The 21,169-nt window shown below is 43.7% G+C and overlaps 1 protein-coding gene across 2 annotated transcripts in view; it reads left to right on the top strand.

The window, feature by feature from the left end:
* LOC110509811 (regulator of G protein signaling 3) overlaps positions 1-21,169 on the top strand; it is a 237,253-nt gene that overhangs the window by 25,035 nt on the left and 191,049 nt on the right. The window contains exons 6-7 of one of the 2 annotated variants that reach the window (XM_036968257.2): positions 810-870; positions 11,541-11,640. In XM_036968257.2, coding sequence (XP_036824152.2) covers positions 810-870; positions 11,541-11,640 — 161 coding nt within the window. Of the gene's footprint in view, positions 1-809; positions 871-11,540; positions 11,641-12,991; positions 13,257-21,169 lie in introns of those variants that run through there. The other variant, XM_036968259.2, reaches the window with a different exon arrangement.

Genomic DNA, 21,169 nt, shown 5'->3' with positions numbered 1-21,169 from the left:
TGTGTCACTAGGGATAACAGTTTTTAAGTCAGCCCATCTCAGACACAGGGCCTGTTAAATAAGTCAACAGTACCAGTGGCAGATCAGAACTACTCTCAAATCACATTGGTCCTGTATGACTCAGTTGGTTGAGCATGGCACATGCAACGCCAGGATTGGGGGCCACCCGTACGTAAAATGTGTGCACGCATGACTGTAAGTTGATTTGGATAAAAGCATCTGCTAAATAGCATATATTATTCTATTATTATTCCACAGCACAGTACCCGTCTGCAATACAGTCCCAACACTGTGGCTGGCACACTTCATAACGGCCTACACCATCGGACGGCAGGTAGCCTAGCGGTTAAGAGTGTTGAGCCAGTAACCGAAAGTTCACTGGTTTGAATCCCCGAGCTGACTAGGTGAAAAGTCTATAGAAAAGTATATCCCTTGAGCAAGGCACTTAACCTTAATTGCTCCTATAAGGCGACTTGGATTAGAGCGTAAACTAAATTACTCAATCTCCCTACTGCTCATATAGTCCCTGTAAGAAACATGATGAGGTTATGATGATCAGATGTCATGTTATTATCTGCGTGGACCGCTCTGGGTGAGGGATATAGTGTGAGTACCCCTGAGTGTTGTATGTCTGGGGTTGTCATCTCTGTGCTCTAGTATTACCTGGGTGGGATGCTGTAGTGTTGATGTCTAAACCAGTGTGTCACAGCAAAGAAATTCCAGTGGGGATAGGATTGCTGCCTATAAGGAAGGGACCACATAATTTGACCATAGATATAATATCTCTCTCTCTCTTTCTCTCTCTCTAGGAGGAGTGAGCTTCTAGGGTGTATGAGTTTTGGCGTGAGATCCCTCATGGACCCAGTGAAGGTTAGTTGTTCTTCTTTGTACATTCCTCTACTCTCCACTGCACCACACACCACTGTAACCCTCCTCATTAGCTCACTCCCTCTATCAGAGTGTGTGTGCGTTTGTGTTCACCAGACCATAAAAGACCTGTTTAGCCCAGAGTGAGTGAGCGGCCATGGCCTTAATCCACAAGAAACACCACTGTGGCCACTGTGAACCCATCACTACTGTCCTCAGTCCCTCCTGTTAGAACACATCACGACTGTCCTCAGTCCCTCCTGTTAGAACACATCACGACTGTCCTCAGTCCCTCCGGTTAGGACACATCCCTACTGTCCTCAGTCCCTCCTGTTAGAACACATCACTACTGTCCTCAGTCCCTTCAGTCTAGTGATACAGCCATATATACTGTACATCGATGGTTACAGTATAGATATGTAGGGCAGTCCCTTGGGTGTAACAACACGTCACCACTGCCCTCAGCCTACTGTAGTAAAGATCTTCTAATCTAGGGGTACAACCATATAAGAGGTGGTGTAGTGGAGGGTAAACATATTTAAATGCACGAGCGTTTACCTACGTTTTGTGGAAAATTTGCTTAGGGAGCATTACTTCACTCATTGCGATCAGCACCCCCCCCCCCCCCCCACCACATTGTTTTTTACCACTGCATATGTTTATGGTTAAAGCACAAAATACATTAGTGCATTCCCTCGGGTGTTACAACACATCAGTACTGCCCTCACAGACATGACTAACCCACCACAGACCTAGTTGCTGTTAGGGTGCTGTTGGGAGAAGAGACAAACTATATAGCTATAGCAAGGACTGTTTCTGTTAAGTAAAGTACACAGGTGAGAATGTTATGGACTAGTACAAATCAATACATAGAATGATGTTTTTCCTTCTGTGAAGCAGAGCCCTTTCCTGCAGTTAAATGACCAAATCGCCCTCTAGTGGCCTCATGGGTGGAATGTTATTAATATTTGGAATAATTTGATATTCCCGTTTTTTTTAATGTCAAATGGATTTGTCATATTTCAGTCTTCTGTGATGGATACAAAGTATAATATTGAGATGCAAACTCAAAATGTACATTACATGTACAATACATTTCAACTCTGTCTGCCATGGTAAAGGTGTCTTTTTTTAAGCCCATAACCATGTGTGTGAGATGCATACTTTTGTTTCAAAGTAGATTTGTTTAAGACTACCAAGAAACCACCCTGATTTAGCAGGTGAGTATATTCCAGTACGGACTGTGTTGACAGCAGAGGTGTTTAGTTCTTATTTGCCAGGCGACAAGGTATGAAGGCAATTTCTGTTGTCAGCTTGTGTGTGAGCTGCCAGAACACACTCTCCTCTTACGCCTTCAGTGATCCAGTGGGCCAATTTCCCGCTTCGCTCAGCTGGGCAGCACATGGTAAACACGTAGCATTTTGTTTCAGGCCACAACTCCTGTCAAGCTTCTTGCTTGTCTCCCATTCCTCTGACACCTTTTCTTACAATTGCAGGCATACATGCAGAATGCATTTGTGAATTTGATGTCAGATAAAGTGTCTTCGACAGATGAGTCAGTGAAGATAAAAGTAGACGACTGCTGGGTTTTCCTCAGCTCTACTTGCAGTTTAATCATTCATTCTTAATTTATCCAACTGTGTCCCATCCCCCTGTGCCCACACAACTGCTCTTCACATTGTAAACCGTTTATAAAACCTATATTTTAGGTCTATTGATAGTTAATTACACTATACACATGCTGAGGTACCACCTTGACATCTCTGATCTGCTTGCCTCAATAAACTAATGCTAGAACATTGGTTGCCAGGATTAGCTATTTGTATCTAGAATAATTGCATAGCGGACCATGTTAGACACATGATCATTATAGTCATACTGAGATGTGATGTAAGACTTGCTACCTGGACTAGATTCCTTCAGAGACTTTCAGGGCCTGTTCAATTTGTTCAACATATTGGAGTCGGATTGATAAACGCAATTGATTATATTCAACATATTGGTTGGATCATTTCCATCCAACTACGACCTGTGTTTGGACATGGTAAAGTTGGATTTGTGTGTGGTCCTGCAACAGATGAGCAGGTTGCATAACATAAAAGGTGATAAGGATAAACCTATTAAATTGATCTAGTCAATAAATATATCTGTTACGCACGCCTCTAAGAAGAGGGAACGCAACACCCTGCTACAACTAAACTCTCTGTGAAGTGAAAGAGGTATGGACTGTAGGTGTGAGTAAGGATGACAGACAGAATGTGGTACCGTTTTACAAGGACTTTATTCCTGTACACGGTAATATGGGGAAAAGGGGCTGGACGGAACCAAAGCAAAGAAAGTAAATCTCAAAGCCCCCCTCTCCTATCTTACCTGCCTACCCACCACTTACCTAATTTAGCACCACCTGGTGCCCTAACCAAAATACAGGGGGTGGTCCGCCCAGGTCTTACCTAGTGTACCTAGACAATGAATATACTACGGGTATATGTATGCCCGCGGGCCTCTTGCCTAAGCACTCCCAAGGTGCCTTCCCCTTTCCCCCTAGGAACAAATGAAACAGAATATTAAACAATTTCACAAACAAACTAAAAAACAAAGGACATCAAATAAGCTCTACCTGAGCAACAAACTCACAGAACATAGCAACAACAAACTCCCAGCAATGAACTCCCAGCAAGATCAACCTCTAGCAAAACTCTCTATCACAAACAATCGCTCTGCAATGACCTCAGAGCAAATCTCTAGCAAAATCTCTCTCAGCAATCCCTACCTCCAAAATCTCACTCTCCTGAACAGAACACTGGCTTTTATATAGCTTCAGAATGAATGTAACTAGAGACAGCTGTGTCTTGACGAGGGGGCGGGGTCAGCTCTCCAATTAGCCCTGGAGTCGACCAATCAGCTGCTTGAGGATTTCAGGAAGCCATTTCCTGAAATAAACACATGCACAAACACAAACTACAACACATAAACTGGGGAACGTAACATATCTCAAATAAGGAAAGAGGAAACAAACTTACTCTTAACTTGGACGCACACAACTGGAACGAAACTGGAAATGGCTTGACTGGCTTTAAATACAAACTAGAATGGAGAATGAGCCTATCAGGATAGTCTTGATAATTTCTGACAGGTGTGTGATTGCTTGAAAGTCAAAAGGTGAAGTGATCTTGCTTGATCAAGCCCATCTCAGCAGTACGCTGCTCCACTCTGAGGTCTTTTCTACAGACCTTTTAAAAAAAGAGGTTCTTATTTTTTGCTCTGTACACAGTCTTGTACGGTTAACCTTGTGGGGACACAAGTCAGTCCCATTCAAAATCCTATTTTTCCTAACCCCTAAACCTAACCCTAACTCGTACCCTAACCTTAACCATAGCTCCTGTTATGCACACCTCTATGAAGAGGGAACGCAACACCCCGCTACAACTCAACTCCCCGTGAAGTGAAAGAGGTATGGAACTGTAGGTGCGAGTAAGGATGACAAAAGGCAGAGAATTTACCGTTTACTAGGAATGTATTCCTTCACACGGCAGTATGGGGAAAAGGGGCCGGACGGAACCAAAGCAAAGAAAGTAAATGTCAAAGTCCCCCTCTCGTTTCTAACCTGCCTACCCACTACCTATCTAACTTACCCTCTCCTATCTAACCTGCCTACCCACTACCTATCTAACTTACCCTCTCCTATCTAACCTGCCTACCCACTACCTATCTAACTTACCCTCTCCTATCTAACCTGCCTACCCACTACCTATCTAACTTACCCTCTCCTATCTAACCTGCCTACCCACTACCTATCTAACTTACCCTCTCCTATCTAACCTGCCTACCCACTACCTATCTAACTTACCCTCTCCTATCTAACCTGCCTACCCACTACCTATCTAACCTACCCTCTCCTATCTAACCTGCCTACCCACTACCTATCTAACTTACCCTCTCCTATCTAACCTGCCTACCCACTACCTATCTAACTTACCCTCTCCTATCTAACCTGCCTACCCACTACCTATCTAACTTACCCTCTCCTATCTAACCTGCCTACCCACTACCTATCTAACTTACCCTCTCCTATCTAACCTGCCTACCCACTACCTATCTAACTTACCCTCTCCTATCTAACCTGCCTACCCACTACCTATCTAACTTACCCTCTCCTATCTAACCTGCCTACCCACTACCTATCTAACTTAGCACCACCTGGTGCCCTAATCAAAATACAGGGGGTGGTCCACCCAGGTCTTACCTAGTGTGCCTAGACAGTGAATATACTACGGGTATATGTATGCCCGTGGGCCTCTTGCCTAAGCACTCCCTTGGTACCTTCCCCTTCCCCCCTGGGAACAAATGAAACACAATAATACAAACTACTTCACAACAACCTGAGAAAATAACTCAAGACATTAAAGAAGCTCTATCTGACAACGCACCAAACTAACACAGATCATACCAAAGCTGCTCCCAACAACAACTAACATAGTACATACCAAAACTCACTCTCTCTCTCTCTCTCTCTCTCTCTCTCTCTCTCTCTCTCTCTCTCTCTCTCTCTCTCTCTCTCTCTCTCTCTCTCTCTCTCTCTCTCTCTCTCTCTCTCTCTCTCTCTCTCTCTCTCTCTCTCTCTCTCTCTCTCTCTCTCTCTCTCTCTCTCTCTCTCTCTCTCTCTCTCTCTCTCTCTCTCTCTCTCTCTCTCTCTCTCTCTCTCTCTCTCTCTCTCTCTCTCAACCCCCTAGAAATAGCGTTTGCCCTTGTGGGGACCAACAAAATGTCTGGTCCCCACAAGAATAGTTAAACATGCCACACACACATTACCTTCAAACTCTGTCTCAGGAAATAACAAATACAATCTGATTTTTGGACAGGCTTCTGCCTGGCATTTATCCCAATGAATATTTAATTGGCTTAAGTTGCTAATGAGGAGATTAAACACTGAGTCACTGGGAGTTCTCCTTTTCATCTCTTAGCTCCCTCCTGCTACTGTCATCCTCCACAACTCCTTGGCTTTATTCTTCTTCATCTATCCCCCTTTATCTCTCTCCTCCCATCCCTCTATATATTCCCTCTTATGTTCTCTCACCCACCCACTCACCCCCTCTCTCCCTCCCTCTCCCTCTTCCCCTCCCATTGGTTTCTATTTGTCTAATGGGCATCATAATAGTCGGTGGTGGCACAGTCCGTGCTTAGATTTATGGTACTGTACATGTCTCCCCTCCCCCACTTCCCCTCTTTCCCCTCACTCCCCCCCTCGCCCCACAGCCTGTAGAAATCTGCCCCCTCAGATAAGATGCTTTAACCAGCGATTATTGTCACAGTCCACGGAATCACATCTCTTTACTACAATAGAGCTCAGACTGCAGGCTTAGAACAGCCTCAATAAGACACAGGGAGAGCAGACCAGCACATAGAACACTCTGCATTCTGTCCTCTCACTGGATGGAGGAAGACCTAGGCTAGCTGCTGTATTGTGTGTGTGTGTGTGTGTGTGTGTGTGTGTGTGTGTGTGTGTGTGTGTAAGCGCGTGCGTGTGTGTGCAAGAGGGAGAGAGGAGAGTGAGACAGAGTGTTTTGTGCATTGTAGAATTGTCATGTCCCTTAATAGAGACTGTGATCAGATGGGTTATGAGTCAACTCTTCCTCTATGTCCCGGCTGCATGGTTTTCACACACGAGCGCTCGCACGCACCAGAGTTGGGCTCAATTCAGAAATTTGAAATTGCCTCCCATTCAACTAATGAGTTAAAATTCAAATTGAATTGGCCATACCCTCCTGATGTTGAATTTGAATTTGAGTTTGAGTGCAGGAAATAGAATTTAATTCAGTGCAATTCAAAATAATTCCACTCAGTCATAGAACATAAGAATTTAATTGAATTTGACAGGTCACACTATCAGATACAAAGAATATATCACTTTTCTCTGGAAACTAGGTTCATACTCTTTTAACCTTAGCGCTAGAATAACCTATTATATTTAGCATATTATATTTAGCATATTATATTTCCAACCATTTCACTTGTTTGGCTTCTTTTTGAAGGAAGGCTTCACTTGAGTGTTAAAATAATGCATTCTGTGTAAGTGTGGTCCTGTATGGCTCAGTTGGCAGAGCATGCTATTTGCACTGCCAAGGTTTTGGGTTTGATTTCAGGGGCCTCCCATACGTAACATGTAAGCACACATGACTGTAAGTCACTTTGGACAACAATGACTAAACCTAATATAGAATAGAAGAGGCATTTGGATTTAATTGAATTTCATTGAATTCACACACAATAACACACACACACACACACACACACACACACACACATCTGGCTCGTGAAGCGGACGTAATCAGCTGCTGGAAAGAGCTAAACTTCTGTTTAGAAGTGTGTGTGTGTGTACGTTGCTCTGGGGATGTGGAGCCAGAGAAGGTAGTGGTGTGTGTGTTTGTGCGTTTCTAAATCTGTGGAAAGAAGAATTCTCTCTATTTATTTCATATTTATTATAGTAGCAACACACATGCCTCGCCCCCACTTGAGGATATATATTTTTCAGCCGTCTGTTTCCTGTGTTTGAGGGGTACAAAATTCACTTGTCTCTTAAATCCCGCTGAATTGATTGCTTTCATTTGACTTCTGCGACTCTTTCAAACTCTTGCTTGTGCCTGTTGCTTTTTCTCATTAACCTTACGACCATTGGACATTGTTGTAATGAAATGTCAAACTGGGGGTTGGAACCGAAACGATCTTTCAATTGTTTCGTTCTGAACAGAACCATTACTTGTTTGTGCAGAGTGGCACCTGAATTTAAATAAAAACACATCTTACCTTTTTGTAGTTTATAAATCCAATGTGAAACGTGATAACTATAGTGTCCTTAAGTAGTGTTGAAAAGGTTCATCCGTTCTTCTCTAATTAAAAATCTCTCTCTGAATCACACTTGTAACGTCAGTAGGCTACGGTAGACTATGATTCGGCGGGAGGGGGAGGGGCAGTTAGACTACACACACACACTGGCAAAGATTTTCATCTGGCAGGGAGGCAGACACTAGAACAAGTTACTGAGTGACAGTGAAGGCTTTGCATATGAGCTTTGTTCCTTTTCTTGTGGGACTGGGAAAAAAATCCCCAGAATGTAAAAGAACATTATTAACCGATTCCCATTATTTGAACCCTTTGACACGTACCAACACACGGGTGTGATAATTCTACAGTGGTCCCTGCAGCGTATGCTCAAACGCTCATTTAGCACCTCTAGTTTCAATTGACGCAATAGGTAGCGTTTGAGCTGGCCACACTGTTTTTTTTACAGCAACATTTTGCACAAGCACAGTCCTTACAATGTTATGTTCTGAATGTGACCAGTTGGACATCTTGAAGCAAGTGGGGACAGCAAACTGGGATAGGGAGAGATTGAATATGTCCGTATCATTTGGTAGGGTGCTGGTAGGGTAGACAGAGCAGGGGAGTACTGGTAGGGTAGATAGAGCAGGGGAGTGCTGGTAGGGTAGACAGAGCAGGGGAGTACTGGTAGGGTAGATAGAGCAGGGGAGTGCTGGTAGGGTAGACAGAGCAGGGGAGTGCTGGTAGGATAGATAGAGCAGGTGAGTGCTGGTAGGGTAGACAGAGCAGGGGAGTGTTGGTAGGGTAGACAGAGCAGGGGAGTGCTGGTAGGGTAGATAGAGCAGGGGAGTGCTGGTAGGGTAGACAGAGCAGGGGAGTGCTGGTAGGGTAGATAGAGCAGGGGAGTGCTGGTAGGGTAGACAGAGCAGGGGAGTGCTGGTAGGGTAGATAGAGCAGGGGAGTGCTGGTAGGGTAGATAGAGCAGGGGAGTGCTGGTAGGATAGATAGAGCAGGGGAGTGCTGGTAGGGTAGATAGAGCAGGGGAGTGCTGGTAGGGTAGACAGAGCAGGGGAGTGCTGGTAGGGTAGACAGAGCAGGGGAGTGCTGGTAGGGTAGATAGAGCAGGGGAGTGCTGGTAGGGTAGACAGAGCAGGGGAGTGCTGGTAGGGTAGACAGAGCATGGGAGTGCTGGTAGGGTAGATAAAGCAGGGGAGTGCTGGTAGGGTAGACAGAGCATGGGAGTGCTGGTAGGGTAGATAAAGCAGGGGAGTGCTGGTAGGGTAGACAGAGCAGGGGAGTGCTGGTAGGGTAGACAGAGCAGGGGAGTGCTGGTAGGGTAGATAGAGCAGGGGAGTGCTGGTAGGGTAGACAGAGCAGGGGAGTGCTGGTAGGGTAGATAGAGCAGGGGAGTGCTGGTAGGGTAGATAGAGCAGGGGAGTGCTGGTAGGGTAGACAGAGCAGGGGAGTGCTGGTAGGGTAGACAGAGCAGGGGAGTGCTGGTAGGATAGATAGAGCAGGGGAGTGCTGGTAGGGTAGACAGAGCAGGGGAGTGCTGGTAGGGTAGACAGAGCAGGGGAGTGCTGGTAGGATAGACAGAGCAGGGGAGTGCTGGTAGGGTAGACAGAGCAGGGGAGTGCTGGTAGAGTAGACAGAGCAGGGGAGTGCTGGTAGGGTAGACAGAGCAGGGGAGTGCTGGTAGGGTAGATAGAGCAGGGGAGTGCTGGTAGGGTAGACAGAGCAGGGGAGTGCTGGTAGGGTAGACAGAGCAGGGGAGTGCTGGTGGGGTAGACAGAGCAGGGGAGTGTTGGTAGGGTAGACAGAGCAGGGGAGTGCTGGTAGGGTAGACAGAGCAGGGGAGTGCTGGTAGGGTAGACAGAGCAGGGGAGTGCTGGTAGGGTAGATAGAGCAGGGGAGTGCTGGTAGGGTAGACAGAGCAGGGGAGTGCTGGTAGGGTAGACAGAGCAGGGGAGTGCTGGTAGGGTAGATAGAGCAGGGGAGTGCTGGTAGGGTAGATAGAGCAGGGGAGTGCTGGTAGGGTAGACAGAGCAGGGAAGTGCTGGTAGAGTAGACAGAGCAGGGGAGTGCTGGTAGGGTAGACAGAGCAGGGGAGTGCTGGTAGGGTAGACAGAGCAGGGGAGTGCTGGTAGGGTAGACAGAGCAGGGGAGTGCTGGTAGGGTAGACAGAGCAGGGGAGTGCTGGTAGGGTAGACAGAGCAGGGGAGTGCTGGTAGGGTAGACAGAGCAGGGGAGTGCTGGTAGGGTAGACAGAGCAGGGGAGTGCTGGTAGAGTAGACAGAGCAGGTGAGTGCTGGTAGGGTAGACAGAGCAGGGGAGTGCTGGTAGGGTGGACAGAGCAGGTGTTTGGTGGTTACAGCTATGTTCCTCCCCTTTATGTTAATGCAGTCATTTATTCAAATACTGTATACCTGGTGTTTTAATGGAAACGAGACACATATTTTTATTTTAACACAAAATATTTAAAAAGATACCTGATACAATTTGAAAATGTATATATGAGTGCATAAAACAAAAAAAGTGAAATTTGACAATAAATTGAATAACTCAATTCCCTCCATAATCCCTGAACTCCGTGGTAGTAAAATGCTTTATGTGCTATGATTCAGTCAATGTCTGATGGATTATACAAATCAAAAGTTTGGAGTATCTTCATACATTGTCCAACTGTTGCATTTATTATAATTGTTTTTAAAATCTTTTGAATCAAACCAAATCAAACTTTATTTATACAGTACATTTCAAACATGGAATGCAGCACAATGTGTTTCACCAAAAACATGAAAATAAATATGGAAATATTTACTCAACAACAAACATAAGAGGATATAAAACGAAAGAATAACAACAAATACGGACTGAAAAGCACCCTTAGGAAAAGCAAAGCTAAAAAGGTGTGTTTTAATTAGATCTATTTTAAATATGTCCACAGTTTCAGCCCCCTCAGGTTCTCTGGCAGGCTATTCCAGAGGAGGGGGGAATAGTAACTAAAGGCTGTCTCTCCATGCCTTTTGGTCCTAGGCTTTGGGATAGTTAAAAAGCCAGTGCCAGAGGACCTGAGAGACCTACTGGGTAAACAAATTAAAATCATCTCTGACATGTATTGTGGTGCACAATCGTTGATTTATTTAAAAACCAGAAGAAGAATCTTCAAATGAATTATAAAACTCACAGGCAGCCAGTGCAGAGACCTTAAAACCGATGTAATGTGTGCTCTCCATCTGGTCTTGGTCAGTACCCGTGCTGCAGTATTCTGTATGTTTTACAGTGCAGAGACCTTAAAACCGATGTAATGTGTGCTCTCCTTCTGGTCTTGGTCAGTACCCGTGCTGCAGCATTCTGTATGTTTTACAGTGCAGAGACCTTAAAACGGGTGTAATGTGTGCTCTCCTTCTGGTCTTGGTCAGTACCCATGCTGCAGCATTCTGTATGTTTTGCAGTTGACCAATGGCATTCTTGGGTAGACCCGACAGGAGAGAATTACAGTAGTCAAGCACTCGAGTAACGAAAGTATGAATGAGTCTCTCTGAAAGCCTGAGAGAGAAACGGCCGCACCTTGACAATGTTCCTTAGGTGGTAAAAAGCAATTTTGGTCACATTCCTAATGTGATTCGAAATTGAGTTCAGAATCTAAAATAACACCCAAGTTTTTAATCTTTATATTTTTTATTATTTTACTTCAATGACCATTACTATATTAGAGTGAGTCCCCCAGCCAGAATAGCCTCTAACCCAGACAGCTCTCTTTCTGTTTCAAATGCAAATATACATGTTCCCTTCCCTTCCTCTGTCCTCCTGACTCTAACAGTGTGGTTGTTGTCGTGTTGTGTTGTCTTCTGTAGGAGGTCAAAGGGTGGTATTACCTACTGGGGGAGGAGCTGGGGAAGACCAAGCATCTGAGAGTGTCCTCACATTCCCAACTGCTCCAACAACACACCACCGGTCAGTGGACCATTTCACCATTCCACATCTGTGTATGTGTGTTACACACATATACGGTAACACACATACTGTAACACACATACTGTATGTGTGTTACCGTATGTGTGTGTATGTGTGTTACAGTATGTGGTTTATAGTATGTGTGTATGTGTGTTACAGTATGTGGTTTATAGTATGGGTGTATGTGTGTTACAGTATGTGTGTTACAGTATGTGTGTTACAGTATATGTGTGTATGTGTGTTACAGTATGTGTGTATGTTTGTTACAGTATGTGTGTTACAGTATGTGTGTATGTGTGTTACAGTATGTGTGTTACAGTATGTGTGTGTATGTGTGTTACAGTATGAGGTTTACAGTATGTGTGTATGTGTGTTACAGTATGTGTATGTGTGTTACAGTATGTGTGTATGTGTGTTACAGTATGTGTGTTACAGTATGTGTGTATGTGTGTAACAGTATGTGTGTTACAGTATGTGTGTGTATGTGTGTTACAGTATGAGGTTTACAGTATGTGTGTATGTGTGTTACAGTATGTGTGTTACAGTATGTGTGTTACAGTATGTGTGTTACAGTATGTGTGTGTATGTGTGTTACAGTATGTGTGTTACAGTATGTGTGTTACAGTATGTGTGTGTATGTGTGTTACAGTATGTGTGTTGCAGTATGTGTGTGTATGTGTGTTACAGTGTGTGTGTTACAGTATGTGTGTATGTGTGTTACAGTATGTGTGTTACAGTATGTGTGTGTATGTGTGTTACAGTATGTGTGTATGTGTGTTACAGTATGTGTGTTACAGTATGTGTGTATGTGTGTTACAGTATGTGTGTTACAGTATGTGTGTGTATGTGTGTTACAGTGTGTGTGTTACAGTATGAGGTTTACAGTATGTGTGTATGTGTGTTACAGTATGTGTGTTACAGTATGTGTGTTACAGTATGTGTGTGTATGTGTGTTACAGTGTGTGTGTAGCGTATAGATGAGTGTTTAAATATATCATTGTAGCTATATCCATGGGAGCTGAGATGAGTGCATACAGATGTATATGTTGTGTCTGTGTGTGTGTGTTACGTGTGTGTGTGTGTGTGTGTGTGTGTGTGTGTGTGTGTGTGTGTGTGTGTGTGTGTGTGTGTGTGTGTGTGTGTGTGCGTGTGTGTGTGTGTGTGTGTGTGTGTGTGTGTGTGTGTGTGTGTGTGTGTGTGTGTGTGTGCAGACTGTGCCGGGCTCGTGGCTGGGAATATCTGAAGGGGCTTATCATTCTGGGTCGGGAGGTTGGGGGGTGGGGGGGAAATCGAGATTAAGGGAGTGAGGGATTGGGAGAGCAAAAGAGGGGGGGAGAGGGGGAGGAGAGGGAAGAGGGGGCTGGAAAAGCGCTCAGCGTCAGAGTGGTTGGAAAGAGCTGTGTGATCATACTGCGTGCTGCAGTGAAACTGTAGAGCTGAATACACACTGCTGTTTAATTTCATTCTTTCCTCCACACTGTCCATCTTTCTTGATTTCTGTGGAGAAGAGTGACTATTCCCTCTCTCTCACCTGCCTATGCTCTCTCACATTGTTGCTGGTGGACTATAGAGGAGTTATGCCTTTGAGTGCCTGCCCCCTGAGCAGCTTGGAGTAGGTGAGTGTCGTCTCTGTGCACTCAGGAGTACAGTATAGTATAGTGTTGTTGATGGATTGTTATCAGGATGTTTGTCTTGTTTGATATATAGAAAGAAAGGGTTTTAGTGTTTATTCTCTCTCTCTGCCCCTCTTTTTTGTCTCTTCGCTCTGTCTCCCTTCTCTCTCTCTTTCACTCTGTCTCCCTCTCTCTCTCTCTTTCAGTCTCTCTCTCTCTCTCCCGCTCGCTCGCTCTCTCTCTCGCTCTCTTGCTCTCTCGCTCTCTCTCTCTCTCTCTCTCTCTCTCTCTCTCTCTCACTCTCTTGCTCTCTCGCTCTCTCATGTATAATTCATATTTGCTTGTCAAACTCTCAGATTGAGATTGATCCAATGAAATAGTAACCACTCTCATTTGCCATGCTTGACTGGGCTCAGATTGTCTCATGCAATAATGGCTGTCTGATAAGAACTGGGGCAGTTGTCACTTCAGACTGTTAGTGCTCATTAGAAAGTCTTTGTGTTCTGACAATGGGATGTGGCTGCTTGGACCCACGCCCACGGGTGAGATGGGAAAAAATGATTCCTTCAGTCTGAAGCTGATGGAATGACATTAATCTAAAAGCTACAATGTTAGAATAAGGATAGGCCACAAAGCCCATCACTAAGCCAGATGATGAGACATGACGGTAAGCGCCACGCTCAGCGTTCTATAGAGGCCTGTGTTATGATATATTCTTTATTCACCCACATTGAATTAATCAGATAAGATATGAAATGCATCTATGGACCAGACAAACATGCTCCTCAATTCCTAAATCAACATTTCTGTCAGCATGGCTCTGAATGTTTCCTCCATATTGAAGGATGTGTTGTCTGACCCATTGCCATCTTATCTTATCATATCAATATATATGAGCACATAGTGTGTGTGTGTGTGTGCGTGCGTGTGTGTATTGAGTGTGAAACAGTGTGTGAACTGACTCTTCATATCAAAGCCTGTCGGCGTTTTATCTGTGTGTGTGTATGTGTGTGTGTGTGCGTGCATGTATGTATCCTACATCAGTGCTGATTCGCTACTGTGTTGTAATGCTGATGGCATCTGGCTGAATGTAGGGCAACTACACCCTATTATAACCAGACACATGGACATGGGATTGGGCAAATCCAATTCATTAGGTCTGTATCTATTGTAGCCTGTCCCTCTAAATCTTTCATTATTTTACCCTCTTTTCTGTCCCACATTAACTCTATAATCCATGTCCTGTTCTTTTATCTTTCTTTGTCAATCTCTTCATCTTTCTATCTCCCTTCTCTCTCACCCTCTCTCACCCTCTCTCACCCCCTCTCACCCCCCCTCACCCTCTCTCTCACTCATTAACCTCATTTGTTTTATCCGCCCATTTTGCTGTCTCTTACACATCATTAGTTGTACACAAAATTAATAGAACACCTTTTTTTTTAAATCCCACATTCAGTTTGACATACCATTCTGTGGTTAATGAACATAAAGCAGGAAGTGGAGCAGGTTTGTGGGACACGTCTGGTTTGACAGAGCACTGGTTTCAGTGTTGCCCTATGCAGTGGTGTAGTGTTAGTTAGTGTGCCATGTAACCTTGCCTGATCTCCTTGACCCTGGAAACATGTTAGAGCAAAGACCCAGGGGCCATCACAGCCATCTCAATATGGCAGTGTCATCCGCCAGCACTGCTCATTTTCCCGTTACGCTATGGGTGAGCATTAGCCTACTCCAATAGGGTAGAATAGAACCAAGTCTTGTCTGTACAGTAGCTTTACACACACAGCGCCGTCTAGGCACCCGAACCAACAAAGACAGGAGCCTCTGTCCACCCAACGAGCAATATGGAAATTGAGATGAAATTTACATAATCTTTTCTCTATTCTATATACGTTACATAAGGAAGAGAACTGAACTGCCATGCCTTATCAGCAGACTAAAAGCACATTTTCTGGGAGAAAATGGGAGACGACAAAAGAGCACGCTGAATGAAGGCTCTGGATGTTAATCTTGCGTTGCTGTTAGGTAACTGTCCAAGCTGCTCATATCACTTTGAGAGCTGAGAAAAAAAGGAGTGCTTTATTCAATCAAACCTGCAGTGCAATACTGTTGCCTGTAAAGCCTTCCTTATTTACTGGCGTCAAAACAAATCAAGGAATGGCTTCGGTAAGGCAGAAACAGCAGATGGACATGTCTTTATAGGTGGAGCCTTTCTTTTTCAGAGAAGGATTAGACATGTTTATGCACAGTGATATTACATGAGCAACGATGGATTGAACATTTTAGAGGTAGAAAAAAAGAGATAGAGATAGAGAGAATGGGGCGGCGAGAGCCGCATGGTTGGCAACACTTAGGTCTGCAATTTTAGACAATGTTTATGTTCTTTTAGTGAAAAAGATGAAGGGAAACATGTTGTTTCTGACCCCAGTGTGTCAATCCCACAGCTCTGATGGCTGTGAGGAATACAGAGACACAACACGCACTTTTAACTCAACCATAATTCTGTCAAATGTCCAGTCGGTGACCCTGTAGGGCTCCGGCACACATCATAGTGGAAGGTTTCAGACATTTCAACTGTGATTGTGAGTTGCATGACTAAGTGACTAAATGCATGAGTTGCATGACTAGGCCGCTGATCAGGCTTGTAATTGGACAGCTGTGACTTTTTTTAGTTTTTTTTGTGTGAAGTTGAGCCAGGATTATCTGAGAGAGCTAGTGTGACCTCTGACACTGCTGTCATGTATGTGTCTTTAGGAATTAATACTGATAGGAATATTCAAATAAAGAATTAGACTACCTGAGAGAAGCAGAGGTATGTGAGTACCTGCACTAATGTAACACAAATGCACTGCAGATGATGCCCGTTTTCTTCCTACAGAGTCATACTGCCAGCCTCTGTTAACCATCTCTTTTTACCACATTCCCCTGCTTTGAATTCATGTCATTGCTATTACAGCCACACAATAGGCTCATAGCATCAGTATTGTGTCTCTGCTGCACTGTGATTGGACTACAGACACAGTGCTGCCGAATCTCCCTCCCGATCCAGCATGCTCTGCTCTGAGTATGTGGCGCGCAGAGTCGGGAGGTAACTGATTACATTTAAATATATATATATTTCACCTTTATTTAACCAGGTAAGCTAGTTGAGAACAAGTTCTCATTTACAACTGCAACCTGGCCAAGATGTAATTAGTCACATGTTATCAGATTACATAAAAACTGCAACTGTAAACAGTTACGTTACCTGCAAAAATATTGTAATAAGATCACCAAAGGCATTTGATGGATCCTTTGTGTCTTCTTCTATTGCGTCTTAAGGGGAAAGTAATCCAAAAGTAAATGAAAGTAATCAGATTCCTATTTGCTAATCCCAAAATTATGTTACTGACTACAATTTTGGGCAGGTGACTAGAAACTGTAACGGATTACATTTAGAAAGTAACATACTCAACCCTGGTGGTGCGGCACATGAAAGCTCTTCCCTTCCCTTCCGCATGAGTGCACATCGACATGGGCCAGACTGTTAGCATAATTGGCCAGGGTACCAGCCTTGCATTTAAAAGGCTAATTTAAGCACTTCTCGGGGAGTGAGAGAGATCAATCACACCACCTTTTGGTCTGCTGAACACATTCTATTGCAGATGTTTTCAACATCTTCTCCAATGGGTTAGACAGCAGGGCTAGGTAATGTACACCACCTGAGCTCCCACCCACAATCTCCTACATACACTTTGAAGGTGGTGGATGTACAGGATAGGGGAGAATGGACTACCAATTCTGGTTTTGGGTGCATGTATGTGTAGAGGAAGGTCGGTTTAAGTGTGTTAGTGTCTGTCAGAGTTTATATGTCTGTGTGTGTCTTTTATAATGAATGTACATGACATTATGTAAATGTGGAGGGTCTGTCAGAGGAGTTTTAGGTGTGTGTGTCTGTATGTGTGTCTGTGTGTGTGTTTGTATGTGTGTGTGTTTGTTTGTGTGTACAGTATGTGTGTCTGTGTGTGTGTGTATGTGTGTGTGTGTGTGTCTGTGTGTGTGTTTGTATGTGTGTGTGTGTCTCTGTGTGTATGTGTGTCTGTGTGTTTGTGTGTGTGTGTGTGTGTGTGTGTGTGTGTGTGTGTGTGTGTGTGTGTGTGTGTGTGTGTATGTATTTGTCTGTGTGTGTGTTTGTATGTGTGTGTGTGTGTCTAAGTGTATGTGTGTCTGTGTGTGTCTGTGTGTGTCTGTGTGTATATGTGTGTTTGTGTGTCTGTGTGTGTATGTGTATGTCTGTGTGTGTGTCTGTGTGTATGTGTGTGTCTAAGTGTATGTGTGTCTGTGTGTGTGTTTGTGTGTTCTCACTCTCCAGGATAACCAGTGTATTTAAAACTGACACAAAGGGACCTGTATGTGTCTGTGTATTTAATAATGTCTGTGTATTTAATAATGTCTGTGTATTTAACCATGTCTGTGTATTTAACCATGTCTGTGTATTTAATCATGTCTGTGTATTTAACCATGTCTGTGTATTTAACCATGTCTGTGTATTTAAACATGTCTGTGTATTTAACCATGTCTGTGTATTTAAACATGTCTGTGTATTTAACCATGTCTGTGTATTTAACCATGTCTGTGTATTTAACCATGTCTGTGTATTTAACCATGTCTAGTGTATTTAACCATGTCTGTGTATTTAACCATGTCTGTGTATTTAACCATGTCTAGTGTATTTAACCATGTCTGTGTATTTAACCATGTCTGTGTATTTAACCATGTCTGTGTATTTAAACATGTCTGTGTATTTAAACATGTCTGTGTATTTAACCATGTCTAGTGTATTTCCCTCAGACGTTGTTAGGTCAGATGGTCTCCACATGTGCCCATACAGCAGAGTGTGGAGGAAAGTGTGTCATCTGTATGCAGTGAGTAGACACGTAATCAGGCATGCACACACACTCTCTTCCCCTGAAGTGCTGAAACATTTACACACCTACCCAACCCACTTCTCTACAGTGAGTTGTGTCTGGCCTTGTGAACACAAGAGGAATGACAAAAATGAATCTGAATTTTGATGTGGCAATCCATCATAGATCACAATCAACACCAGAGTGTGAATTATACCGTGACATTCGGGGGGGTTTGTATTTTTTTTCACAGGACTTCCTATTTGTGATTTTTTTATGGGCCTAATAGTGAGAAGACATGTATTTTAACAGTCAACATGTGTTACCTTTTAATGTGGCATGAACACAACCAGTCCTGATGTTTTCATCTGATTGTCAAACAAATCACTTCGTTGCCACGCCAAAATAATTCAAGCATTCAAACACTGTGCACCTACACTCTTGTATCCTGAATTCATTGATGCATCTTGCTGACAAATGTACCTTTTTTGTAAAAAGAAAAGTCGGGACACCTGAAAGGGGGCTGAAACACGGGTCGCAAATACAGCTGTGTCTGTCCCGAGCTCATCAGAGCAGGAATCTGAGGGCTCAGTTGAAACAATGTTGAAAGTTTGCTAGCGGGCTGGACTCAGATGATAATGTTGAAAGTTTGCTAGCGGGCTGGACTCAGTTGATAATGTTGAAAGTTTGCTAGCGGGTTGGACCCAGTTGATAATGTTGAAAGTTTGCTAGCGGGCTGGACTCAGATGAGAATGTTGAACGTTTGCTAGCGGGCTGGACTCAGATGATAATGTTGAAAGTTTGCTAGCGGGCTGGACCCAGTTGATAATGTTGAAAGTTTGCTAGCGGGTTGGACCCAGTTGATAATGTTGAAAGTTTGCTAGCGGGTTGGACTCAGATGATAATGTTGAAAGTATGCTAGCGGGCTGGACTCAGATGATAATGTTGAAAGTTTGCTAGCGGGCTGGACCCAGTTGATAATGTTGAAAGTTTGCTAGCGGGCTGGACCTAGTTGATAATGTTGAAAGTTTGCTAGCGGGCTGGACTCAGATGATAATGTTGAAAGTTTGCTAGCGGGCTGGACTCAGATGAAAATGTTGAAAGTTTGCTAGCGGGCTGGACTTAGTTGATAATGTTGAAAGTTTTCTAGCGGGCTGGACTTAGTTGATAATGTTGAAAGTTTGCTAGCGGGCTGGACCCAGTTGATAATGTTGAAAGTTTGATAGTGGGCTGGACTCAGATGATAATGTTGAAAGTTTGATAGTGGGCTGGACCCAGTTGATAATGTTGAAAGTTTGCTAGTGGGCTGGACCCAGTTGGTAATGTTGAAAGTTTGCTAGCGAAAGCTTAAGACAGAGGGAGACAGGCGGACTAGAGAGATGAATTTGATTGAAAGAACCTGAACCAACTGTCACTGGTTTAAACCATGACAAAGAGGCGGGGGTGTTTAGAATAATATTTTATTTTAATATTTACCACTGTAGCAGTACACAATTTCATTTTAAACAAATAGGAGAAAGGTTACATTTGTGACGACCCTCCCACTCTGTCTGACGTATTCTGTCTTTGTTCTTGTTTCCTTATTAGGATGCCGGTAGGCGGAGTTGAGCGGGTCGTCAGCTTCATGGGAAACACCTGGGAGACAACGGGCCCAGGTGTTTCCCATGAAGCTGACCACCCTCTCAACTCCGCCCACCGGCATCCTAATAAGGAAACAAGAACAAAGACAGAATACGGCAGACAGAGTGGGAGGGTCGTCACACATTAGAGACCCACCCCCAAGGTTTAGAATTTATAAAACGCTTACCTTGTACCTATGTTTGTCCTCTGTGTTTGTCCTCTTTGTTTGCTGAAATCCATACTTTTTCAACTAACATTAATCAAATACAACCACCACCGACTGTTTTCTTGTTGAAATTCAATTGGCACATGCACATTTGCGCTGAGTTGCCGTCTTTGAGCAACAGAAATGAGCAAACAGTCACTTGATTAACGTTTGTTGGAAAAGTGTGGATTTCAGCAAAAAAAGAAAGGCATGCAACTACAGAGGACAGACATCGGTGCAAGGTACAATATAATTTGTTTGTGCATCAGCAGTTTTTCTCAGTTTTTCATATTGGTAAATTAGTATTAGTCTAAACTTGTAGTAATCATGGTCTAATTACCAACCGGGGGGCCCCCATAGATTTTTTTCAGTCACTCTCACTCATATTTTTTGTGGCTCCCACATAGGGGCCCCCACATAGGGGCCCCCACATTACATTTGATATTTCACACTTTTATCCATCAATGCCTACTGAAACACGAGACCTTTCTACTGCATATTATTCGATTGTTTTGTTGCTGGCCTTTAACAGATGGCTTGAAATGCCTTTTAATCTGCAGATTAGATATTTATATGAAATTATAGTAAATGTCAAGCATCAATAATATCTCCCCTGTGTCACATAGAGCTACCATGTCCTCACATTTCAAAGGTGTTACCGCAAATTAGTTCATCCCCCTGCTGTGAGAAGACTGTGTTTGTTTATTTGTGCGTGTGTGCGTGCGTGTGGTTGTGTGCGTGTGTGCGGGTGTGTGTGTGCAAGAGAGGTCCAGAGATAGAGAGTGAGAGAGACTGTGTATATGACTCAGGTTTGCAATGATGCGTATCTGACTAAAGGGTAACACAAGCCTCAGGCTACTGTCCAGTTGATCCAAAGTGAAATTTCCCATCCTAATAGGTCACTTCCTCTCCTCTGTCCTCTCCTCTGTCCACTTCCTGCCCTGTTGAACTATAAAATACACAAAACTCAACCCATTGATTTGTTTTGTTTCTCCAACCATCACCATCATGTAGGCTCTCATAATTTATCCTCTCATATGTATCTATATGAAAACTTCCTTAAATATGTTGTTTTTTTTGTTTTGTTTTTGTATACTAAAACCCCTAAGCTTATATCTGTAAACGGACTGTTAGACCTGGAACCAACTAGGCTCATCAGGGAGAATCGGAGAGCTGTCAAATTCTATGGAGTCTTTCTGGGGCTCGCC

The sequence above is a fragment of the Oncorhynchus mykiss genome, chromosome 29 (genome assembly GCF_057628025.1).
Source record: "Oncorhynchus mykiss isolate SJ-2025 chromosome 29, ASM5762802v1, whole genome shotgun sequence".
Lineage (NCBI taxonomy): Eukaryota > Metazoa > Chordata > Actinopteri > Salmoniformes > Salmonidae > Oncorhynchus > Oncorhynchus mykiss.
The sequence above is the reverse complement of the archived record's forward strand: the minus strand, read 5'-3'. Positions and strand labels throughout refer to the sequence as shown.